Below are 22,953 nucleotides of genomic sequence, written 5' to 3'. Positions count from 1 at the left end.
GAGAGACCATATACAAACATCATGTACCAAATTTCATCCGGATCGGATGAATTTTGCTCCTCCAAGAGGCTCCGCAAGCCAAATCTGAGCGTCGGTTTATGTGGGGGCTATACGTAAAAGTGGTCCGATATGGCCCATTTTCAATACCATCCGACCTACATCAATAACAACAACTTGTGCCAAGTTTCAATTCGATAGCTTGTTTCGTTCGGAAGTTAGCGTGATTTCAACAGACGGACGGACGGACGGACATGCTTAAGATCGACTCAGAATTTCACCACGACCCAGAATATATATACTTTATGGGGTCTTAGAGTAATATCTCGATGTGTTACAAACGGAATGACAAATTAATATACCCCCCATCCTATGGTGGAAGGTATAAAAATAGGGGCTCGTTCACCACAAATATTCACAAGAGAACGAAACTGTGAAGAGAATCTGCATCAGTAGGTGGCAGGTATGAGGAAAATATCATACAGCTTTTTTCGGCGCTTTTGAGAGAATCAGTTTGCGTCGGCATCACCCAGTTCAGTTCTCTGTCGGCTTTACGAAATGTAAGGAAAATAGGATTTAGAACCTACTTTGTAATAACAAATGTTCTTTTATATAAATCTTTTCATTCCATTAAATTTTTTGGCCGACAATTTGAAATTATAACTGCTGATGCCTTTGTAAAGAATTTATCAAAACAGCGCTTCGACCGCAACGTCGGTAATACCAAATCTGCAGGCATTGTGCGTCATCTATACGGTTGACATTTGTTGTTTTTTTAGAAGAGAAATTTTCGTCCTCTTGTGTTTTTATTCTCTCTGATATTTCTTAACGAGATATTTGTAACATATCTTGGCGCTCATTTCATACCGGTATATCAGGTATTTGATGGCAAATTCCACGTTTTGTTATAAATGTCGAATTTTGTACCAGAAAGTGATGATTTGCGAAAAATATTAATTTTTAGTTTTCATTTGAAGAAAAGTGCTGAAGAGCCGCATCGAATGCTTTTCGAGGCATATGGTGATCATGCTCTTCAGAAGCAGCATGCAAAAGATGATTTCAACGGTTCAATAATAATGATTTTGATGTGAGAAATGAAGAACGTGGAAGACCACCAAAAAAGTTTCAAGACGGCGAATTGGATGGAGATGACACTTTGAGTCAAAAGCAAATGGCAGCAATGTTAAATATTGCACAACAAACAATTTCCTAAGGGAAACATCCAAAAGTGTGGAAAATGGGTGCCACATGAAAAAACCATTATTTCATGTCGGTATTTACCTGGTATTTGCAAATTGTTTACCACTTCCGGATCGGTATACTCTATACCATAGGATGGGGCCCTATACTATCTTTGTAACTTAACGAAATATTGGCCGCAAACCCCATATATAGTTAGGTCATGGTCTATCTATCGATGTCTGTCCGTCCGTAAATGAGCCATATCGGGCAATTTTTGGCGATACCTATACCCAGATTTTTCTTCTGGAGCCTTTTGGAGGAGCAAATTTCATTCCATCTATTTGAAATTTGGTAAAGTCCAACGTCTCGTATTTCAGAAGGCAACAACCGCAACTGTGAGACCATTTCGAAATTCTATATAAAACACTAATATAATTTTTTTTTTAATTTTTCATTATGAACAAGTGTGTCACTATTGTTGGCAGTTTTGAAAATGAATGTGACACTTTTTGTTGCGAGTGACACTTTTTATGTCTCTTAAAATATCTAGAACGTTTTATAGGCGCAACTCGAGGGGATTTCTGCGTCGTATAGGTAAACTTAAATTATGATTATCATATAATGAATTTGAATAAAAAAATTAATTTGAATTGTAAAAAGTTTTATTTGCTTTAAATAAGGATTCCAAAAGATTTCATTTGAAGTGAAAATGCAATACACAAAGGTTCCATCACCGTTACGTAGTGATTAGCATGTCCGCCTTGAATACAAAGGGTCGTGGTTGCAATCCTTGTTGCGAGTTGAGTCTGAATTTTATCTGACCTAATGCCATTTTACCTGACCTAAATTGCAAAAATTTGTTTTTTTATTCAATCATCAATTATTTTTTACTTGACGTTGGCGATTGATACTATATATTTTTGTGATTGAAAAAATTTGAATTAAAAATTAATTGGATCAAATAATTTCGTGTTTCAGTATAATCAAAATTTTTATTTTGTGTAAACCAAAGTGAATAGAAAATGTCCATAGTTCAATGATGACAATCTCAATATATAAAAATTTTACACACAAATTCAGGATGAAAGCCAAGTAAAGTTTGAACACTTTTAGTATCTACACAAAAAACAGCTAGTTAAAGATTCATAGAAAGGTGTATTGAAGGTGGGGGAAACATTCATTGTTACTCCTAGAGTTTTCAAATTATTTGAGTTAGTCTTATTTTAATTTTTCGTCAACATTAAAATAATGGGTGAATATCATAGAAATAGAACTAAAGCAAATACATGCTAAATTCACTTTAAAAAAAATTAATACATATAAAATATATCTACTATAAGTTTGGAATGAAGTGTTTGTTTGTAGTTAGATTCTATGGATTGAGATAGAAGAAAAATATGAGCACATGTCCTTGATGGGAGTTATGAAATTATCTGCATTTTCTATTATCTATGTATTTGTCTTCCAGATAATTTTTGTTCTACCAACATAGATTTGTTAGTTTCGATTTTTTTTGGAGATATACACGTGTCTGTATGATGAGTAGGGTAGTAAGAGGTTTCTTTGGTTTTTGTGTGATGGAACATTTTGTAAACGAATTCTAACATATTAATTTATTTCATACTATTTTTAAGAGGATTCACTGACAAGTAACTGATTTGGATACATATTTTTTCTGGAGGTCTCTCCATGAAATGTCAAAATTAAGCTTTATCTCAATTTCGGCCGGACATCGGAAGCGTTCATAATAAGAAATTCACCATGTAAGTGTCCAAATAAAACACAGCGAATTCTTGTTTACATGCATTTCTTATGGGAAGCCCAAGTTTCGCGACGGAATCCGTGACGGCTAGTGGCGTGTCGCCAAATTAAAATCTATTCTAATTCCTTGGCGGAAAATGGTATAGTGTTGACATCGATTATCAAATGTTAACAGGTTGGCTGATAAGTCCCCGGTCTGACACATAGATGGCGTTGCTAGTATTAAATGCATATTATTTTTATATAGTACCAACCTTCAAATGATTTGTGTCTAAATTTGACGTCTGTAAGTCAATTAGTTTGTGAGATAGAGCGTCTTTTGTGAAGCAACTTTTGTTATTGTGAAAACATGGAAAAAAAGGAATTTCGTGTTTTGATAAAATACTGTTTTCTGAAGGGAAAAAAATACGGTGGAAGCAAAAACTTGGCTTGATAATGAGTTTCCGAAAACATCAAAAAAAATCCACAAAATGATTTTGAATGACCGCAAAATGAAGTTGAAGAGGCCTTATAGATATCAAAGGAACGTGTTGGTTGCCGCGCGAGCTCACATTTGACCAAAACAACAACGTGTTGATGATTCTGAGCGGTGTTTGCAGCTGTTAACTCGTAATACACCCGAGTTTTTCCGTCGATATGTGACAATGGATTAAACATGGCTCAATCACTACACTCCTGAGTCCAATCGACAGTCGGCTGAGTGGACAGCGACCGGTGAACCGTCTCCGAAGCGTCCGGAGACGGTTCAAAAGTCCGCTGGCAAAGTAATGGCCTCTGTTTTTTTGGGATGCGCATGGAATAATTTTTATCGATTATCTTGAGAAGGGAAAAACCATCAACAGTGACTATTATTTGGCGTTATTGGAGCGTTTGAAGGTCGAAATCGCGGCAAAACGGCCCCATATGAAGAAGAAAAAAGTGTTGTTCCACCAAGACAACGCATCGTGCCACAAGTCATTGAGAACGATGGCAAATATTCATGAATTGGGCTTCGAATTGCTTCCCCACCCACCGTATTCTGCAGATCTGGGCCCCAGCGACTTTTTCTTGTTCTCAGACTTCAAATGGAAGCTCGAAGGGAACAAATTTGGCTGCAATGAAGAGGTAATCGCCGAAACTGAGGCCTATTTTGAGGCAAAACCGAAGGAGTACTACCAAAATGATATTAAAAATTTGGAAGGTCGTTATAATCGTTGTATCGCTCTTGAAGGGAACTATGTTGAATAATAAAAACGAATTTTGACAAAAAAAATGTGTTTTTCATTGTTAGACCTGGGACTTATCAGCCAACCTGTTATGGGAACTATAGCTAATTCTGAACCGATTTTGTGCACATATAGTAAGTACTATAAAAAAAAATCAAATTAAATTTCTTTTTCAAGTTCAATTAGTATAAAATTCAGGAAAAATATTCAGTTAGGCTTTCGCTTTTCCAAATCCGAATTGCCGGGCCTCACGCTTGACACATGCCATCAGATTTTGTACAGCCATCTTGTCCACCTTCTTCGCCGCAGAAAGTCAGTTAGCCTTGAACTGCTGCTCGTCCTTAGCAGTTTCTTTGGTCTTCTTTAGGTTCCGCTTGACAAAAGCCCAGTATTTCTCAATTGGGCGGAGCTCTGGCGTGTTGGGAGGGTTCTTGTCCTTGGGAACCACCTGCACGTTGTTGGCGGCGTACCACTCCATGGCCTTTTTACCGTAATGGCAAGATACCAAATCCGGCCAAAACAGTACGGAACAACCGTGTTTCTTCAGGAAAGGCAGCAGACGTTTATTCAAACACTCTTTCACGTAAATTTCTTGGTTGACAGTCCCGGAAGCTATGCTTTTCAAGCCAGAGATACAGATGGCTTGCCAAACCAGATATTTCTTTGCGAACTTTGACAGTTTTATGTGCTTGAAAATATCTGCTACATTTCCCCTTCCTTTTGCCGTATAAAACTCCTGTCCCGGAAGCTGCTTGTTCGGCTTTGACGTAGGTTTCGTCGTCCATTACCACGCAGTCAAACTTCGTCAGCATCGTCGTGTACAGCCTCCGGGATCGCGCTTTGGCCGTCGTATTTTGTTTATCATCGCGATTTGGAGTCACTACCTTCTTGTAAGTCGATAGTCCGGCTCGTTTTTTGGCTCGATGCACGGTTGTAGACGATACACCCAGCTTATTTGCGGCATCTCGGAGAGAGAGGTTAGGGTTTCGATTGAAACTACCGGCAACTCTCTTTGTCGTCACAGCGGCTTCCGGTTTTCGATTTCCCCCCGATCCAGACTTCCTGGCTGTCGACAAACGTTCCCCAAACACTTTAATTACATTTGTAACGGTTGATTTGGCAACTTTTAGCGATTTTGCCAGCTTTGCGTGCGAGTAGCTCGGATTTTCGCGATGCGCGAGCAAAATTTTGATACGCTGCTCTTCTTGCTTGGACGGCATTTTGACAACTGAAGAGTGAATTCCAAAATCAAAATAGGAGCAACATTCTACACACACACCTTCAAAATGAGGGGTGTTCAGGTTTTTTAAATGCAAAATTGAAAGAAATACGTCATGTTTATATTGACCAAATTTTGACCGTATCACCCTTTACTTATATAATGGGAGCTATATCTAAATCTGAACCGACGAAATTTGGCACAAATTGGGTGGTCAATTAGATTACATTGTGGCAAATTTGACGCTGATCGGTTAGCAATCTGACCTCATTTATCGAAATCGGGCGATACATATATATGGGAGCTATATCTAAAATTGTTACGATTTTTTACAAATTTAATAGCGTTCGTCCTTGTATCAAAAAAATGCCATATACCCAATTTAATCCTGCGGACAACAAATACATGGGCGGACGGACAGACAGACGGACGGACACCAAGCGCTAGATCGACTCAGGAGGTGACTCTGAGTTGATCTGAGTGTATATTTTATGGGATCTAAAATCTAGTGTTGGGCTTTATAGTTCAGTGTAGTGATCGCTCACTTCGGCTCTTTTCCGATCAACGAACTTGTTCGGTCAGTTAGTTCATTAGTTCATTTACAGTCAGTGACCGGTTCATTTCAACTTATGTTGTTGCTTTCTTCCAGTTCATCATAAATGAAACCTATTAGCCTTCCGTTGATTTATTCATCCAGAAAACCACATGCGAAAATAATCCCGAACAGCTTATGTGCAAAAAAGATCGATATTAGCGTAAAGGCAGAAAATTGTCCAATTATTACGAAAGCGAAAATAACTGAGCGATCAAACTGATAAAATGTGCTTAGTTAGCTAAACTGACATGGTGAACGGAAAAGAACAATAGATGTGAACTAGTTCAGCTCGCTCATTTCAGTGAACCGTTCAATTGAACTAGTTCGTTCGCGAACTACCCAACTCTACTAAAATCAATATTTCTGGTAGGCACATTTCTTGGCAGATCAAAGTTATTATACCCTATGTTACTATGTGGTTTTAGGGTATAAAAATTGTTGGTTTTGCATCTTGGTTAAAGCAAGGAAATCTGTGCTTGCGATCTCATATGTGTTTTATATATTTAAATAGTTTCATTATTTTGACAATGTGCCAATAAACGTGTTGGAGATAAGTGACAACTCAGAAATCGCGATCTACGGTATATTTAATAAGGGACAACGAATTCATTTCATTCCATAATCAGTTACTTGACAGTTTTACCTTGTTACCACATCAAAATGGAGTAGATATTTTTTTTTGATAAGCCAAATCGGTGTAATGTAGTCTTTGAGTTGAAATATATTTTATTAAATTATTATAAACCGAAAAAAAAAATATATATGAAATTGATTTTTGAAAATGTACAAAATGGATTTCGTTTTTCATAGCATTGCAATTCAAAATGAATTATATTTTCGATTTGTACAAAGAAAAGAATCTTAAAACTTAAAATTAGGAGGAATATATATGAAATAAAATTAAAGCAAACAAATATTTATAAAGTAAATATTAAAAAAAAATTAAATATATAATTAAATAAAATATATTGAATAGTATTTGATTTGGAATTAAGACTCACGTGTTGTAACATTATTTTGATTTAAATTGATTGATTGATTGACTGACTGACTGATTGTAAATGAATGGTGGTGGTGGTGGTAGGTAATAGTAGTAGAAGTTATAGTAGGTTCACAAATGAATTGTACACAGTTTCATTGAGTCAATTTAGCAATATCTTTAAATTTTTCTTCTCATCAATTTTTGTTTTGTTATTTTTGTTTGATTGTTTAAAACAATAGAAATGTTCATATACTAATTATATCAATGGTAACTGCAAATTGCCCATATTGCTAAATTAATTATTTGCAAAAGTATTGAATTGTTCGATATTGTTCCGTCACCTATGTTTTGATTTAGTTAAGAAGGTTGATTTATCGATATTTTTTGGGGGATGGGATTAGGGTTTTAGTTTTACAGATCGTTGGTTATTGATAGTTTTAGAAAGAGGAGTCAATGGTAGTGATGTGGTTGGGAGACAGTGATTAGGTTCGATTAGATTGTTGTAGTTGTTCATAATATTTAGTTATACATATTTTTTTTAGTTTGATTGTGGTTGTAGTAGTAGTAGTAGTGGTGGTAGTGGTGGTGGTAGTAGGAAAAGAAGCAGCAGTAGAAATAAGAATAGAAGAACAAGAAAGTAGAAGAATATACATTTGTTGGTTGATTGATTGATTGATTGATAGTTTTTGTTGTTTTCAATGTTGAAATAAAATTTAAGTTTATGAAAAGTCAATGTTGATTGATTAGCGAACGATTGTAAGTAGACTTGATGATGATTGCTCCCAATAAGAAAATTTAATTACAAACAAAGTAACAAACAAATATGCATAAATTAGCTAAACGATTCAAGAAACTGAAAACAAATCTTACTCTATTGTATCTAACTTTTAATTAAGGATGACAAATACTAAATAAATCAAATATTACAAATATCCTTAGCTTCAATCAGTTTGAATAAAATATCCTCAAACTAAACACTGGTGCTAACATATGTTGAAATTATTAATTTAATAAATTCTGACATGTTTTCCTAATTTTTTTTAAAATTAAATAACAAAAGACAATTTCATTTATTTTGAAGAATTTTTCAAGCCAAGTCGATCTTAGTCAAACGAAATTTCCTTTCATGTTAAGATACCCATTTTTAAGTCGAATCACTTAACTATAAGGAAAAACGACATCATTGAAAAGTTTATAAACTTTTGGACATGGAAAAAGTTTTTATATCAGAGAAATGGTTCTTCAATTCTAAGCAAAATTTGCATTCGTAGTTTAAGGACATGAAATCTTTAGCGTATTGTGTAACGAGGATTACCCGGAGGAATATTAACTTCCAACAAAATTTGGTATTTCTTCCCAAGTAATAAGTTTTAATACTTTCCAAAATTACTCTTCCAGATATTCGCTTATTTTTCATTTCACATAAAGTTCTTTTGAGGAAAAATCTAAATCTGCGGAAAAATTTTATCATCAAATGCAAATAAAATGAGTACAAAACACAGTACGGACATTAAAATACTGAGAATTTTATAAAATTGTTTGAAATGTGTGCCGATAATTTTCTTGGCAGACGTGGGCAGTGATGCCAATTTGGTGCTTTTAGCACCAAATGTAGTGCTTTTTTCTACAAAGCACCAAATTGCCTTTTTAGTGCCTTTTCACCAACTTGGTGCTTTCTGGCATTTTCATTTAGTGCTTTTGGTGTTTTTTTTTTTCAATTTGAACAGTATTAAATTTAATTGACGATATCTTTTCATACAAAAATTCGGATGAGACTTTCAAAAGGTTAAACTCAACTACATTGCCAATTGTAGAATTTGATCTTTATTAAGCTGGTATACTCGTAGATTCTTTTTTAATCAATATTGGTATTTAAATGGTGATAGGTCAAAATTTGGTCAAGGGAAAACGCGTGTAAATCGGTGAAATCGTTTATTTAAAAAATCAAATTAAATTTCTTTTTCAAGTTCAATTAGTATAAAATTCAGGAAAAATATTCAGTTAGGCTTTCGCTTTTCCAAATCCGAATTGCCGGGCCTCACGCTTGACACCTGCCATCAGATTTTGTACAGCCACCTTGTCCACCTTCTTCGCCGCTGAAAGCCAGTTTGCCTTGAACTGCTGCTCGTCCTTAGCAGTTTTTTTGGTCTTCTTTAGGTTCCGCTTGACAATAGCCCAGTATTTCTCAATTGGGCGGAGCTCTGGCGTGTTGGGAGGGTTCTTGTCCTTGGGAACCACCTGCACGTTGTTGGCGGCGTACCACTCCATGGCCTTTTTACCGTAATGGCAAGATGCCAAATCCGGCCAAAACAGTACGGAACAACCGTGTTTCTTCAGGAAAGGCAGCAGACCTTTATTCAAACACTCTTTCACGTAAATTTCTTGGTTGACAGTCCCGGAAGCTATGAAAATGCTGCTTTTCAAGTCACAGGTACAGATGGCTTGCCAAACCAGATATTTTTTTGCGAACTTTGACAGTTTTATATGCTTGAAAATATCTGCTACCTTTCCCCTTCCTTTTGCCGTATAAAACTCCTGTCCCGGAAGCTGCTTGTAGTCGGCTTTGACGTAGGTTTCGTCGTCCATTCACGCAGTCAAACTTCGTCAGCATCGTCGTGTACAGCCTCCGGGATCGCGCTTTGGCCGTCGTATTTTGTTTATCATCGCGATTTGGAGTCACTACCTTCTTGTAAGTCGATAGTCCGGCTCGTTTTTTGGCTCGATGCACGGTTGTAGACGATACACCCAGCTTATTTGCGGCATCTCGGAGAGAGAGGTTAGGGTTTCGCTTGAAACTACAGGCAACTCTCTTTGTCGTCTCAGCGGCTTCCGGTTTTCGATTTCCCCCCGATCCAGACTTCCTGGCTGTCGACAAATGTTCCCCAAATACTTTAATTACATTTGTAACGGTTGATTTGACAACTTTTAGCGATTTTGCCAGCTTTGCGTACGAGTAGCTCGGATTTTCGCGATGCGCGAGCAAAATTTTGATACGCTGCTCTTCTTGTTTGACGGCATTTTGACAACTGAAGAGTGAATTCCAAAATCAAAGTAGGAGCAACACTACACACACACCTTCAAAATGAGGGGTGTTCAGGTTTTTAAATGCAAAATTGAAAGAAATACGTCAAGTTTATATTGACCATACGGTCAAAATTTGGTCAATATAAACTTGACGTATTTCTTTCAATTTTGCATTTAAAAAACCTGAACACCCCTCACCCCTTAGGGTATTGTTTAGGACCAATTTGGCGCAGGCATACATATACTCATACCTGGTAATAGGAATTTTTGCTGGGGAATGTCTAGCGACGAGTGACGAATTTCTGAACTTGATAAAGATGTAATTAAAAACGTTTGTATTAAATTAACAAAAGCACTTGGTACACTACGTTTTTATGAACAGAAGAAATAACGAATCGGCTGACTGTTCAACGCACAAAATGGAAAGATATAGCTGAGTATAGTGAAAAAGGTTTTCCATCAGGCGGAACAAACATATCGGGCAATAATTTCACAATAATTTCCAATAGGTTTACATTGCTCGTAAAAGAAAGGAGGTCCCTTGTCATTGAGCTTAACATAGAATCGGGCAGCACTCAGTGATAAGAGAGAAGTTCACCAATGTGGTATCACAATGGACTGAATAGTCTAAGTGAGCCTGATACATCGGGCTGCCACCTAACCTAACCTGATTAGTTCCATTGAATTAGTTCCATCAGGTACTACCCAACTCTACCCAAGAGTCAGTCAAGGAAATACTATCAATTTTCAGGCAATAGAACCTCACAATCAGATTTGATCAGTATTATTAAAAAATATTAACTGGAGCGAGCTTTGGCCGCCCAAGACAGGAATCGTGAAAGAAGGTGACATCCTCGGTCGCCTAAATTTTCTCCACATTTGGGAGATGTCTAGTTATGAGAGGAGACCAAAACTTTTCGATAAAAAATTAATATGTATCTATCTTCTATATATAAAATCCGATTTATGTTTGTTTGTATATTCCGCGTAAGCTTGGAAACGATTTACTTCAAATTTCCAGAGACCATGTGGTGAAAATAGGGTACCTCAGTTTTTGATACCTGGTTGGGGAAGGGATGTTTGCTCGACTTTTTTGAAAATTGGACCAAAATTCTCTCTGGGCGAAAGTTTCCCCCAATTGCTTGAAATTTACACGGAAGATTAAAGAGGCGTCTAAACAAAGATCCGATTTTTCGATATTTGTTTCCTTGCCCGATATTGTGAAACTTGAAGAAAAGTGTTAGGGGAAGGGGATGTTCTTTTTTTTCGAGAATAGAGCAATATCTAAAGTTCTCCGATTTTCTTGAAATTTACAGGAAACGTGGGAGAAGGTGAGTAAATGACTATAGGGTGCTTGAATTGTCGATAACTGATCGAGGAGTTACACCTCCTCATTGCGCGATTTTTTGAAAGCTGAAACATTTCAGATTTTCATGAAACTTCTTTGATTTACTTCAAATTTATTGGGAACGATAGACATGGGCACCTCCTCACCGCCCGATTTTTTTTTTTTGAAAATTGAAAGTTTTCAGATTTTCTTGAAATGTGAAGGGATGGTGGCCCCTGTAGGTGATTTATGTACAGTGCACTCGCGTTACGTGAACTAATTAAAACCAAGAGAGTTTACGTTAGTGCAAATGTTCACATTAGCGAAAATGTTCACGTTAGCGAACTTCAGCGAATTTCAGAACAAAACATAACCATATTCGGTAGTTTTACACATTCTGACGTGATAGTCTCTTAGTTTTGTTATTAGCAGTGTTGCCAGTATTGGGGATTTTTCCCCAAATTGGGGATATTTTTCCGTGAATGGCAATGAAATTTTTGAGTTGGGGACTTGGGGATTTAGCGGGGAATTACCATAAATTTGTGGGTTTTTGTGGGGATTTTTTGAGAAATCGGTTTAATCTTTTTTACGAAAATGTTTTTTTCTATAGGAAATTTTGTCAAAATTCTATTTCTATAGACAATTTTGCAAAAACTTTATTTCTATAGAAAGTTTTGTCGAAATTTTATTCCTATAAACAATTTTGTCAAAATTTTATTTCTACCAAAAATTTTGTCAATTTTATTTCTATAGAAAAATGTGTCAAAATTTATATTTCTATAGAAAATTTTGTCAAAATTTTATTTCTATAGTAAATTTTGTGAAAATTTTATTTCTATAGAGAATTTTGTCAAAATTTTATTTCTATAGAAAATGTTGTCAAAATTTTATTTCTATAGAAAATTTTGTCAAAATTTTATTTCTATAGAAAAATTTGTACAAATTTTATTTCTATAGACAATTTTGTAAATTTTTTTCTGTAGAAAATTTTGTCAAAATTTTATGTCTATAGACAATTTTGTAAATTTTTTTCTGTAGAAAATTTTGTCAAAATGTTATTTCTATAGAAAATTTTGTCAAACTTTTATTTCTATAGAAAATTTGTAAAAATTTTATTTCTATAGAAAAATGTTGGCAAAATTTTATTTCTAAAGAAAATTTTGTAAGAATTTAATTTCTATAGAAAATTTTGTCAAAATTTTATTTCTATAAACAATTTTGTAAATTTTTTTCTATAGAAAATTTTGTCAAAATTTTATTTCTATAGCAAACTTTGTGAAAATTTTATTTCTCTAGAAAAATTTGTCAAAATGTTATTTCTATAGAAAATTTTGTCAAAATTTCATTTCTATAGAAAAATTTGTCAAAATTGTATTTCTATATAGAAAATTTTGTCAAAATTTTATTTCTATAGAAAATTGTCTCAAAATTTTATTTCTATAGAACATTTTGTCAAAATTTTATTTCTATATAGAAAATTTTGTCAAAATTGTATTTCTATATAGAACATTTTGTCAATTTTTTTTCTATATAGAAAATTATTACTTGGGTTGTGGTATCTTAAAACTTCTTAACATCGTTTTCTAAATTGTGAGTTAGTCCATACGTGGTATGTATAGGTAAGTCTACAAATAATTACGAATCGATATGTACTTTTGCACGGTACGTAGAGACCCAGAATTGAAATATGGGGGTCGCTTTCATTGGGGCTATATACAATTATGAACTTGATATGGACCAATTTTTGTGTGATTGGGAATCGATTTATCTGAGGGGTATATATAACTATAGACCGATATGGACATAGTTAGGCATGGTTATTAACGGCTATATACTAGCACAGTGTACTAAATTTCAACTGACTCGGATGAAATTTGCTCCTCCAAGAGGCTCCAAAACCAAATCTCGGGATCGGTTTATATGGGGGCTATATATAATTATGGACCGATTTCGACCAATTTTTGCATGGTCATTAGAGACTACTAACACCATGTACCAAACTTCAGCCGGATCGGATAAAATTTGCTTCTCTTAGAGGCTCAGCAAGCCAAATCTGGGGATCGGTTTATATGGGGGCTATAAATAATTATGGACCGATGTGATCCATTTTTGCATGGTCATTAGAGACTACTAACACCATGTGCCAAATTTCACCCCAATCGGATGAAATTTGCTTCTCTTAGAGGCTCCACCCCAATCGGATGAAATTTGCTTCTCTTAGAGGCTCCGCAAGACAAATCTGGGGATCGGTTTATATGGTGGTTATATATAATTATGGATCGATGTGGACGAATTTTTGCATGGTTGTTAGATATCATATGCTGACACCCTGTACCAAATTTCAGCCGGATCGGATAAAATTTGCTTCTCTTAGGGGCTCTGCAAGCCAAATTTGGGGGTCGGTTTATATGGGGGCTATACGTAAAAGTGGACCGATATGGCCCATTTGCAATACCATCCGACCTACATCAATAACAACTACAAGTCGATAGCTTGTTTCGTTCGGAAGTTTGCGTGATTTCAACAGACGAACGGACATGCTCAGATCGATTCAGAATTTCACCACGACCCCGAATATATATATATATATATATATATATATATATATATATATATATATATATATATATATATATATATATATATATATATATATATATATATATATATATATATATATATATATATATATATATATATATATATATATATATATATATATATATATATATATATATATATATATATATATATATATATATATATATATATATATATATATATATATTTCGATGTGTTACAAACAGAATGACAAAGTTAATATACCCCCGTCCTATGGTGGACAGTATAAAATTTTGAATTGGAAATATTTTGGTGAAATTATTTTCTGTATATGTTTGGAAAGGCTCATCCCCGTGCCCGAAATTATCAAAAATGCTATCATTTTTTAAGAACTATTAAGTATTCACTTTTTCATATATGAATATTTGACAGGAAACAGAGTATTTTGATGCAGGAAGAAAAAGTTGTACTTGATTGTAAGGGAACTTCTCAAGGCCATACTTTTTTAAAGAGTTCTCAGGTTTATTGTTTGCTTTGTTTATTTTTTTATTTAACTTCACAAACGCTCTATGTTGATAATTCTTCATATCTTTTCCTGTTATTGTCAAGAAATTTGAAATATTCATTGATCCAGCGATAAAAACTGTGTAACGCAATTTCGAAACAATGGTACTTTATCGAAGTCATATTTTACCAAATTTTATTAAAATTGACCAAAAATGTTAAACAATATCGGTCGGAGAAATTTAAATACACAATAGCGGATCGGTTTCATCTAGGGTATAATTTAAATTTAGGTATTGATCAAAGACTAGAACGACGCAAACTTCATGACATTCTGTTCCTAGCGATATCTATGAAATGTAATCGTCTTTGACATTACCTATCATAATGTTACCATGAGAGTTGAGTATAGAGATAATCTCATTTATAAAAATTATAATTTTGACAGTCGCATCGACGTAAACTTCATGACATTGTGATGGTACAGACATGTAGCCCTATAGTTTTGCGCTCACAAAGAAGTGTCTTATTCTGAATAGTCTTCATTCTCCATTATAAAAAGAAATAATAAGAAAACAAATTTCTCAATGATTTTAATATTTAAAAGATTTCTATATTGAACTGGAAACCTACCTAGCTTCAAATTAAAATCTACCAAACTCGTATGTAGCTAATTTCCTATTGAACTCAAATGAAAATCTAGTTTCATATATATGAACGGAAATTAAGTGCAATAACTAATAATCAACAATTTTGAATACTTGGACAATTTCAACAGATGAACAGAATGTGAGAGAGAGAGAGACAAAAAAAGTAAACAACTCCAAATAATTAGAACCAAAAACACATCATGCATTACAAAAATACACAATACTCCATTAAAATAACATCAGCAATTGCAACACATTAAAAATGATCATCGTTTTGGGAGACTGAAACACGCTCACACACACACACAAACTCAATATTCTCTCCCTCTCGTTTTGGAAAAAAGAGAACAATTTAACTATTAAAGAATAATGTCATATTTATTGGAACATGACACTGGTTCCCTTTGCAGAACCCTAAAGAGTTGTTTGCTTTTTGTTTCTATGAATGTTGTTGCACTAGAACAGAGAACAGACTAAAATGTAGTTAAATGGGTGAGTGAGAAGGCTTTGTTAATAATGCGTTTTTGTTTTCTTTAAATTTAGTAAATAGCTTTAAATTTAGATAATTAGTTTAAGATTAGTTTGCTAATAATAGAAACGTTTTTATTTATTTAAGAGTAAGTTTAGTTTGGAAAAAGTGTATCGTCGGGTTCAAGTTTCATATGGCATTGTTATTATGAAAGAAAATCTAATAAAAACAAACTTAAAATGAAAATGTAAATGAAGGAAATTTTGAAAATCAAACAAAATTATGAGTTAGTAATGGAACTTAAGAACTAAATGTCCAAAAGAATTTGTCCAAAAAGAAGAGAAATGCGCTAAGGCGATTTTCTATTCCTTGGAAATTCTTAGAAAACAAAAATTATTAATTCAAAATTGTTTTAACAGAAGATACGAAAACAATTTTGAATGTCTTCATGGAATCATATTCATTTTTCATTTTGAAGACACAACAAAAAAAAATGGAAATTGAACTTAAATGTAGGAATTAAAATCAAATAAAAAAAGTAAAAAAATGAACTGAACCGTTCGACTCACTCACGACTCACAGTGCAATTCGTCACTATCATCGTTGGGACCACAGTTCTTGACACCATCACAACGCAGCTTATCGGAGATGCAATAGCCCACCTCACATTGAAAATGATAGGTGGACTCGCAGAGCAAACCAATGGATGGTGGTCCTGGTCCAGAGTCTTGTATTTCAGTCCATACAATGCGGAAGCCCTGTAATTAAAAAGGGGGAAAGTACAAAATTAGATTGACTGAACGAAATAATACGAGTTCTTTATAATATTCTTTTAATTACACTGAAAAAATGTTACACAACTCCCAAGATCTAAAAGATTTTGTAGAGAAGTCAAGTACACATGGATTACGGAAATAATTATATTCAGAAAATGTAAGATTAAGAAAGCATTTTACGTGCAAATCAGCTGCATAAGAATTCTGTTTGTGGAGTTTACTTCTAGACCATTTTCCTTCGACTTTAGTCAATCATGCGAAGAGTATTTCTTCTGACTCTTGATGCTATATCATCTGCGAATGCCATCACCAAGCAGGAGCAAAACTCTTTATAGTCCAAAGTCAAGGTGATAGCACGCGTCAAAGTCTAAGAGATCCTAAAATAACGGGCTTTTGCTGCGGCTTTGCCGTTCTCAAAAACTGCTGCTGAAAACAACACGTTGAACATAATCGTTATAAGTTCCACAGTGATTTTAATGCCCGCTGCAAGTGTCTTCCGATATTTTAATACCTTTTCCACTCCTAAGGATAGTAACAGACTGTTTATAGGCTCATTCTAAAGAAAAGGTGATATCGTGGCGGAGCCTTATTAGATTGATATTTAAACCCAGCGAGTGACTATTGTTGATCACAATGTGATCGCGGCGAATTAGGACCACTGAGTGCGTTCTAATGGTAGGTTAGGTTCTTTGGCAAAGTGAAGCCGTTTTTCATTAATTAATTGTCGAATCGGCAAAGTACAGGCCCGTAGCCACTTCACCCTTCTCCAGTTAGTCATTACACATCGCATCTTGTGAATCACAAAAAACGAGTTTCAGGCTCACTTAGACTATTCAGTCCATTGTGATATCACAGTGGCGAAGTTCTCTCTTATCACTGAGTGCTGCCCGATTCTACGTTAAGCTCAATGACAAGAGACCTCCTTTTTATAGCCGAGTGCGGGGTTCCATATTGTAGTGAAACCACTTAAAGAAGCTTTGAAACACTCAGAAATGTAACCAGCTTTACTAAGGTGGGATAATCCACCGCTGAAAAAATGTTTGGTGTTTGATCGAAACTGGGTTTGAATCCACGACCCTGTGTACGCAAGGCGGGCTTGCTAATCATTGCACCACGGTGGCTACCTTTTTGGACGATGGGGGAATCTTCACCTCCTTTGGAGCACGTTCGTCTCTTGCAGATCATTGTTTCGACGATTCATCGATTGCCACGAAACGACTCGGAAACTTCCTTTTATTGCGATTAACTATGCCACTGCTCTTGAAATGAGTTGTCTTTGTTGTCCGTAGTAAGCACATACGGCACTACATATAAGTCATCGTCCGGGTGCAATCCTGTTCCTTTGTGTGTATCAGTGTATTAATGTATCAAAGACTGTTACGAAATGGTGCAGAAACTCCGACAAAGTACAACCCTATGATCACTTTACCCATCATCCGTGTCATAGTATGGTCCTTGTGGCGCTTGATCTATCGGAGGCATTCGATTCGGTCAACCATGCGAGACTGTTCGAGGACATGGAAAACACGTCCGTACAGGGAGGAATCAAAATAATAATCTGTGCGGGCGAAAGTCGTATGTAGCATTTATGGATAGAAACTCGAGACCCTGTAGAAGCCGGGAATTCCCCAAGGTGGGGTGATATCTCCGGCACTGTTCAACCTCTATCTATCGTCTATCCCATTCCCTTCTAAAGGGGTCGAGATTTTATCATATGCGGACGACTTTAAGATCATGGCATTCGGGTCTATTGTTCATGACAATCTACCTTCTGATCTTACCAGTTATTTCGCTGCTAGAAATTAGAGCATATCTGCCACCAAATTCTCAGCCACTCTACAGGGCGGTAGAAGTACACAGGCAGTTGAATGTCAGAGTCGAGGGCGAGGTAATTTCGACTACAAACTACCTCGAGGTAATTTCGACTACAAACTACCTATCCTCGGGGTTACATTCGACAGCCTTGTCAAGTCGTCTGCCCATACCACTGAAGTTTGTGCTACGCTTGGGGTGCTGGCAAAGAAACCTTGTTGACTACATATAAGGCAGTTGGACGGTCAGTGGCAAAGTATGCAGCGCCAGAGTTGATACTTCAGACCAGTAACACGCAGTGGAATAACATATAGACCTCTCAGAACGCTGCCGTTAGATTTGCGACAGAATGTCTCCACAGTACACCCCTGGATCACCTTTATGTGGACACCAGAATCATCACTATGCGTAGACACAACTGAATGTTATCAATTCAGTATCTCCTGGGTTGTTATTGCAGTTACCATCCAAATCACCCCCTCGTAGATAGGCAACCACCACCCAGGAATGTAAGGATTGATCTTCACCACCTAGAGCTCGAGATCCAACGTTACAAAAGAGAGTCTCTAGACCAGGCAGCATAGCAGACTGGCCTGAACAGGATCCATGCAGTATTCTCAGCGGTGGAAATGTCACCAGCTTTACTGAGGTGGGATAATCCACCGCTGAAAAACTTTTTGGTGTTTGATCGAAACTGGGTTTGAACCCACGTCCCTGTGTATGCAAGGCGGACATGGTAATGTCTTGTGCTAAGCTCCGCGTCTTTTTGGACGATGGGAGAATCTTCACCTTCCTTGGAGCACGTTCATCTCTTGCAGATCATTGTTTCGATGATTCATCGATTGTCACGAAACGACTCGGAAACTTCCTTTTATTGCGATTAACTATGCCACTGCTCTTGAAATGAGTTGTCTTTGTTGTCCGTAGTGAGCACATACGGCACTCATCGTCCAGGTGCAATCCGGTTCCTTTGTGTGTATTAGTGTATTAATGTTTCAACGACTGTCACGAAACGATGCAGAAACTCCGACAAAGTACAACCCTATGATCACTTTACCCATCATCCGTGTCACAGTATGGTCCTTGTGGTGCTTGATCTATCGGAGGCATTCGATTTGATCAACCGTGCGAGACTGTTCGAGGACATGGAAAACACGTGCGTACAGGGAGGAATCAAAATAATAATCTGTGCGGGCGAAAGTCGTATGTAGCATTTATGGATAGAAACTCGAGACCCTGTAGAAGCCGGGAACTGCCCAAGGTGGGTTGATAACTCCGGCTCTGTTCAACCTCTACCTATCGGTCGAGGGTGTGGCCCTTTTGAAGGAGTCGAGATTTTATCATATGCGGACGACTTTAAGATCATGGCATTCGGGACCATTGTTCATGACAATCTACCTTCTGATCTTACCAGTTATTCCGCTGCTAGAAATTTGAGGATGTCTGCCATCAAAGTCTCAGCCACACTACATGGACGGCAGAAGTACGTAGGCAGTTGAATGCCAGAGTCGAGGGCGAGGTAATTTTGACTACAAACTACTCCTAGATCCTCGGGGTTACATTCGACAGCCTTTTCAAGTCGTCTGCCCATACCACTGAAGTTTGTGCTAAGCTCCGCGATAAAAGAATACAAGGTCAATAAGTCCTTGGGGTGCTGGCAAAGAAACCTTGTTGACACGCAGTGGAATAACATAACACGCAGTGGAATAACATATAGACCTCTCAGAACGCTGCCGGTAGATTTGCGACATTTCTCCACAGCACACCCCTGGATCACCTTTATTTGGACACCAGAATCATCACTGTGCGTAGACACAACTGAATGTTATTAATTCAGTATCTCCTGGGTTGTTATTGCATTTACCATCCAAATCACCACCTCGTAGATAATCAACCACCACCCAGGAATGTAATGGTTGATCTTCACCATCTAGAGCTCGAGATCCAGCGTTACAAAAGAGAGTCTCTAGACCAGGAAGCATAGCAGACTGGCCTGAACAGGATCCATGCAGTATTCTCAGCGGTGGGAAGCTACTAGGTTCATCCCGTCCTCTGAGATCGACTACCACCCATAGCACCGGAGGAAAGAGACCTCTCACTCCAGACAGGGGTAGTTTTGGCCCAACTAAGATCAGGCAAATGCAGCCGCCTCAATTCCTACCTATGAGTTATTAAGCTGATGTGTAAACAAAGGGTCGCATGACATGTGTCACCTTTTCGCTTGTCCAGCCAAAACTACCCGATTCAACACCAGATCAGATGGAGGCATTCCATTTTAGCCGCAGAGTTCCTTGATCCGGATACCAGCTGATGTACCAAAGGACAAAACAAAAAAATGGATGAAATCACAACAAACTGTTACTATAATCACAACAATCTGCGAACACTCTCGCTTTCGCATGCGGTTATAATTCGTCGGTATCTTCCAACGACAATCTACTCATGGTAATACATTGCTCTTACGATACTCTTGCATGAAGTTATGGTATCAAGTACTTATCGGACTATTCAATCGTAAAATTCAGCCAATCGTTTTTACTCACTTAACTAAGTATCCTTCAAGCGATATAGACTTACCGGTGCACCAACAGTTTTATCACTGGTGGTAAAACTAATACGAGCCGTTTGTCCCGTAGAAATATAATGCCATTGTTCAACAGGTGGTTTTTCACCACACAATTCCAAAGGTGGTTGATCAGATTCCACATTAACCCAAAGACGTAAAACAGCAGCAGGGCAACCGCGATCTATAAAGAAACAACAGATTAAACAATTAATTACGTGACCTCATTGGTATATTTCATGCAAAACACTTACTTGCTGGATCACCCTCCAATGAGAAATGTTCAAAATGTATTGAGAGTTTATATCCTGGTCTTGCTGTCATCAACCAATTGCAGGCCATTGAAGCCATACCACGTCCCGGTGCCTTATAACCCGCTGGATAGTTGGGCGAGGTTATAATGCCTGAATCTTCATTGGAAAAGTTACCTCCACAGTCGCCTATCTCGCTTTTGGCAGTTTCAAAAAAATATCGAGCCTTAAAACCGCTAGCCACATTCTCTTGATCGGTATGTAATGTAATACGCAAACCCACCGCACCCCTTGGGCTCTCGACGGGGCCGGGCGCTGTCATACCACAATAGCGACCAAGAAAACGATCATTGTTATCCCGATAGACGACATACATTTCCAACCAATCTTCAAAGCAATTAACCGAGCTGGTGTTTAGTGAGCAAAAATGGGAAAATTAATCATCAATCACAAGTATAAAATTGATTTCTAAAAGTGAAATAAAATAAAGTATACACACTGGGAAGGAATATGATCACATCAAACATGTTATTTTTGAACGGAGAACATTTTGTCATAAAAATGTTGTTTTCTCGCCAAATATACACGATTACCGGAATCATATAAATATTATCAGAGAAATGAACATGGTTGCGACAAACATGTTACATCTTCACAGTTCAAAAATAAAATTTTGCTCTTGAAACTTGGTTGAGGTGATCATATACCTTTCTCTGGGTGTAATGTCGGGTGGGCTGACTTATCGCCGTCGGAAAGACTTAAATAACAATACACTTACCCATAAGCCCCTGCCGTTACATTTGCATTTCCATCCGCCTTTATTTTAAAATGATCGAATACAATTGTCACCTGTTCATTGGATTCGGGCAAGAACAGATATGAACAATTCGTATCCGATGGATAATTGGATGGATAGCGGGGGCTATTCAATTCGCCGCGTTTCTTCGATGAACTCACATAGGTGAAGCTACAAGTGCCATCGGGGGCTGCCGTGCCTGGAATTTTATATTCCGTTTCAAATGTGTATTTACCCTTAAAGCCACGACCCTGCAGTTCGCCCGAACTGAAGACCATGGCCAAACGAGGGCCATCACTAACAACACGTTGAGTTTCATTGCCACATAATTCATAGTCGAATTTGTCATAAGCATCGGCAGTTTCTTGGCCCTTGAGATAGACCTTTAAATAGCCATCGGTACAATTTGACCTGAAAAACATATATGGAAGAAGAAAAAGAAAAGAGTATAGTAATTTGATGGCTAAGTTAAAAAAAAATAATTATATTATGTTAAATTAAACTAATTAAATTAAAATTAATTAAAAATTAATTGAAAGTCATTTAAAGAAATAATTAATTGATACTACTAATTTTTCTGATTGATTTTAGTTTTAATTAAAAAATTTGTTGAATCAATTAAATTTTTAATTGAATATTTTTAAAAATTCAATTAAGATTTTAATAGGAAAAATTTTCGTTTTTTCTGTGTAGAGGTCGCTGGACGAACTCTAATGTCAGCTGGGAAAATAAGCACACCCCAGATGCAGGAGAAAGAGAGCGACGCCGGTATACCGAGAAGGATATATAAGAATCTTCCGTTAGTTACCCCAACACTTCAGACCCCCCCAAGAACAAGCGAAGTGCAACAAGCCCAGTAGAGAAAACCCCAAGAAAGAAGCTCAGAAAAAAATCGAACGAAGTATTGGTACTTATAGATGTAAATAACGCTTCGAACATAAAGTTTTCGGTCGCGAAGGAGGAGACCCGAAAGAGGAAACCACAACCCTGATGCCGTCCTTATAAAGCCCTGTGACGGGCACAGTTATGCAGACGTTTTAAGAAGATTGAGGGATAAAGTGATGGCAAAAGGAGGAGACAAAGAGTTGTCGAGCCTATCATGACTGTTGCGGGTCTGTACGCGAGACAATACGAATTTAGACCTGGAAAATCAACACTAGGATCCCTTAAGGAAGAACGTTCTCTGAGTACGGGCGACACAACAGCTTCGCTTAAAGATCTATAATTATACTGACGACGCTAGATATTAGGAACAACCTAAGGTCGGCAGACGTAATA

The 22,953-nt window shown here is 36.7% G+C and overlaps 1 protein-coding gene across 9 annotated transcripts in view; it reads right to left on the bottom strand.

The window, feature by feature from the left end:
- The window catches only part of LOC142222327 (CUB and sushi domain-containing protein 3), an 839,952-nt gene that overhangs the window by 118,360 nt on the left and 698,639 nt on the right, over nt 1-22,953 (bottom strand). For 6 of the 9 annotated variants that reach the window (XR_012718304.1, XM_075292416.1, XM_075292412.1 and 3 more), the window contains 4 exons: nt 21,658-22,086; nt 20,883-21,286; nt 20,643-20,812; nt 16,058-16,235 (listed from right to left, as the gene is read on the bottom strand). Coding sequence is in view for 6 of the 9 variants with exons in the window: in XM_075292416.1 (XP_075148531.1) it covers nt 16,058-16,235; nt 20,643-20,812; nt 20,883-21,286; nt 21,658-22,086 (1,181 nt within the window). In the remaining 3 variants the exon portion in view is untranslated. Of the gene's footprint in view, nt 1-16,046; nt 16,236-20,642; nt 20,813-20,882; nt 21,287-21,657; nt 22,087-22,953 lie in introns of all 9 variants that reach the window. The other 3 variants (XR_012718306.1, XR_012718305.1, XM_075292417.1) reach the window with 2 other exon arrangements.

This window comes from Haematobia irritans, chromosome 1 (genome assembly GCF_050003625.1).
Source record: "Haematobia irritans isolate KBUSLIRL chromosome 1, ASM5000362v1, whole genome shotgun sequence".
In the NCBI taxonomy this organism is placed as follows: Eukaryota; Metazoa; Arthropoda; class Insecta; order Diptera; family Muscidae; genus Haematobia; species Haematobia irritans.
This window is presented reverse-complemented; position numbering and strand designations above follow the sequence as displayed.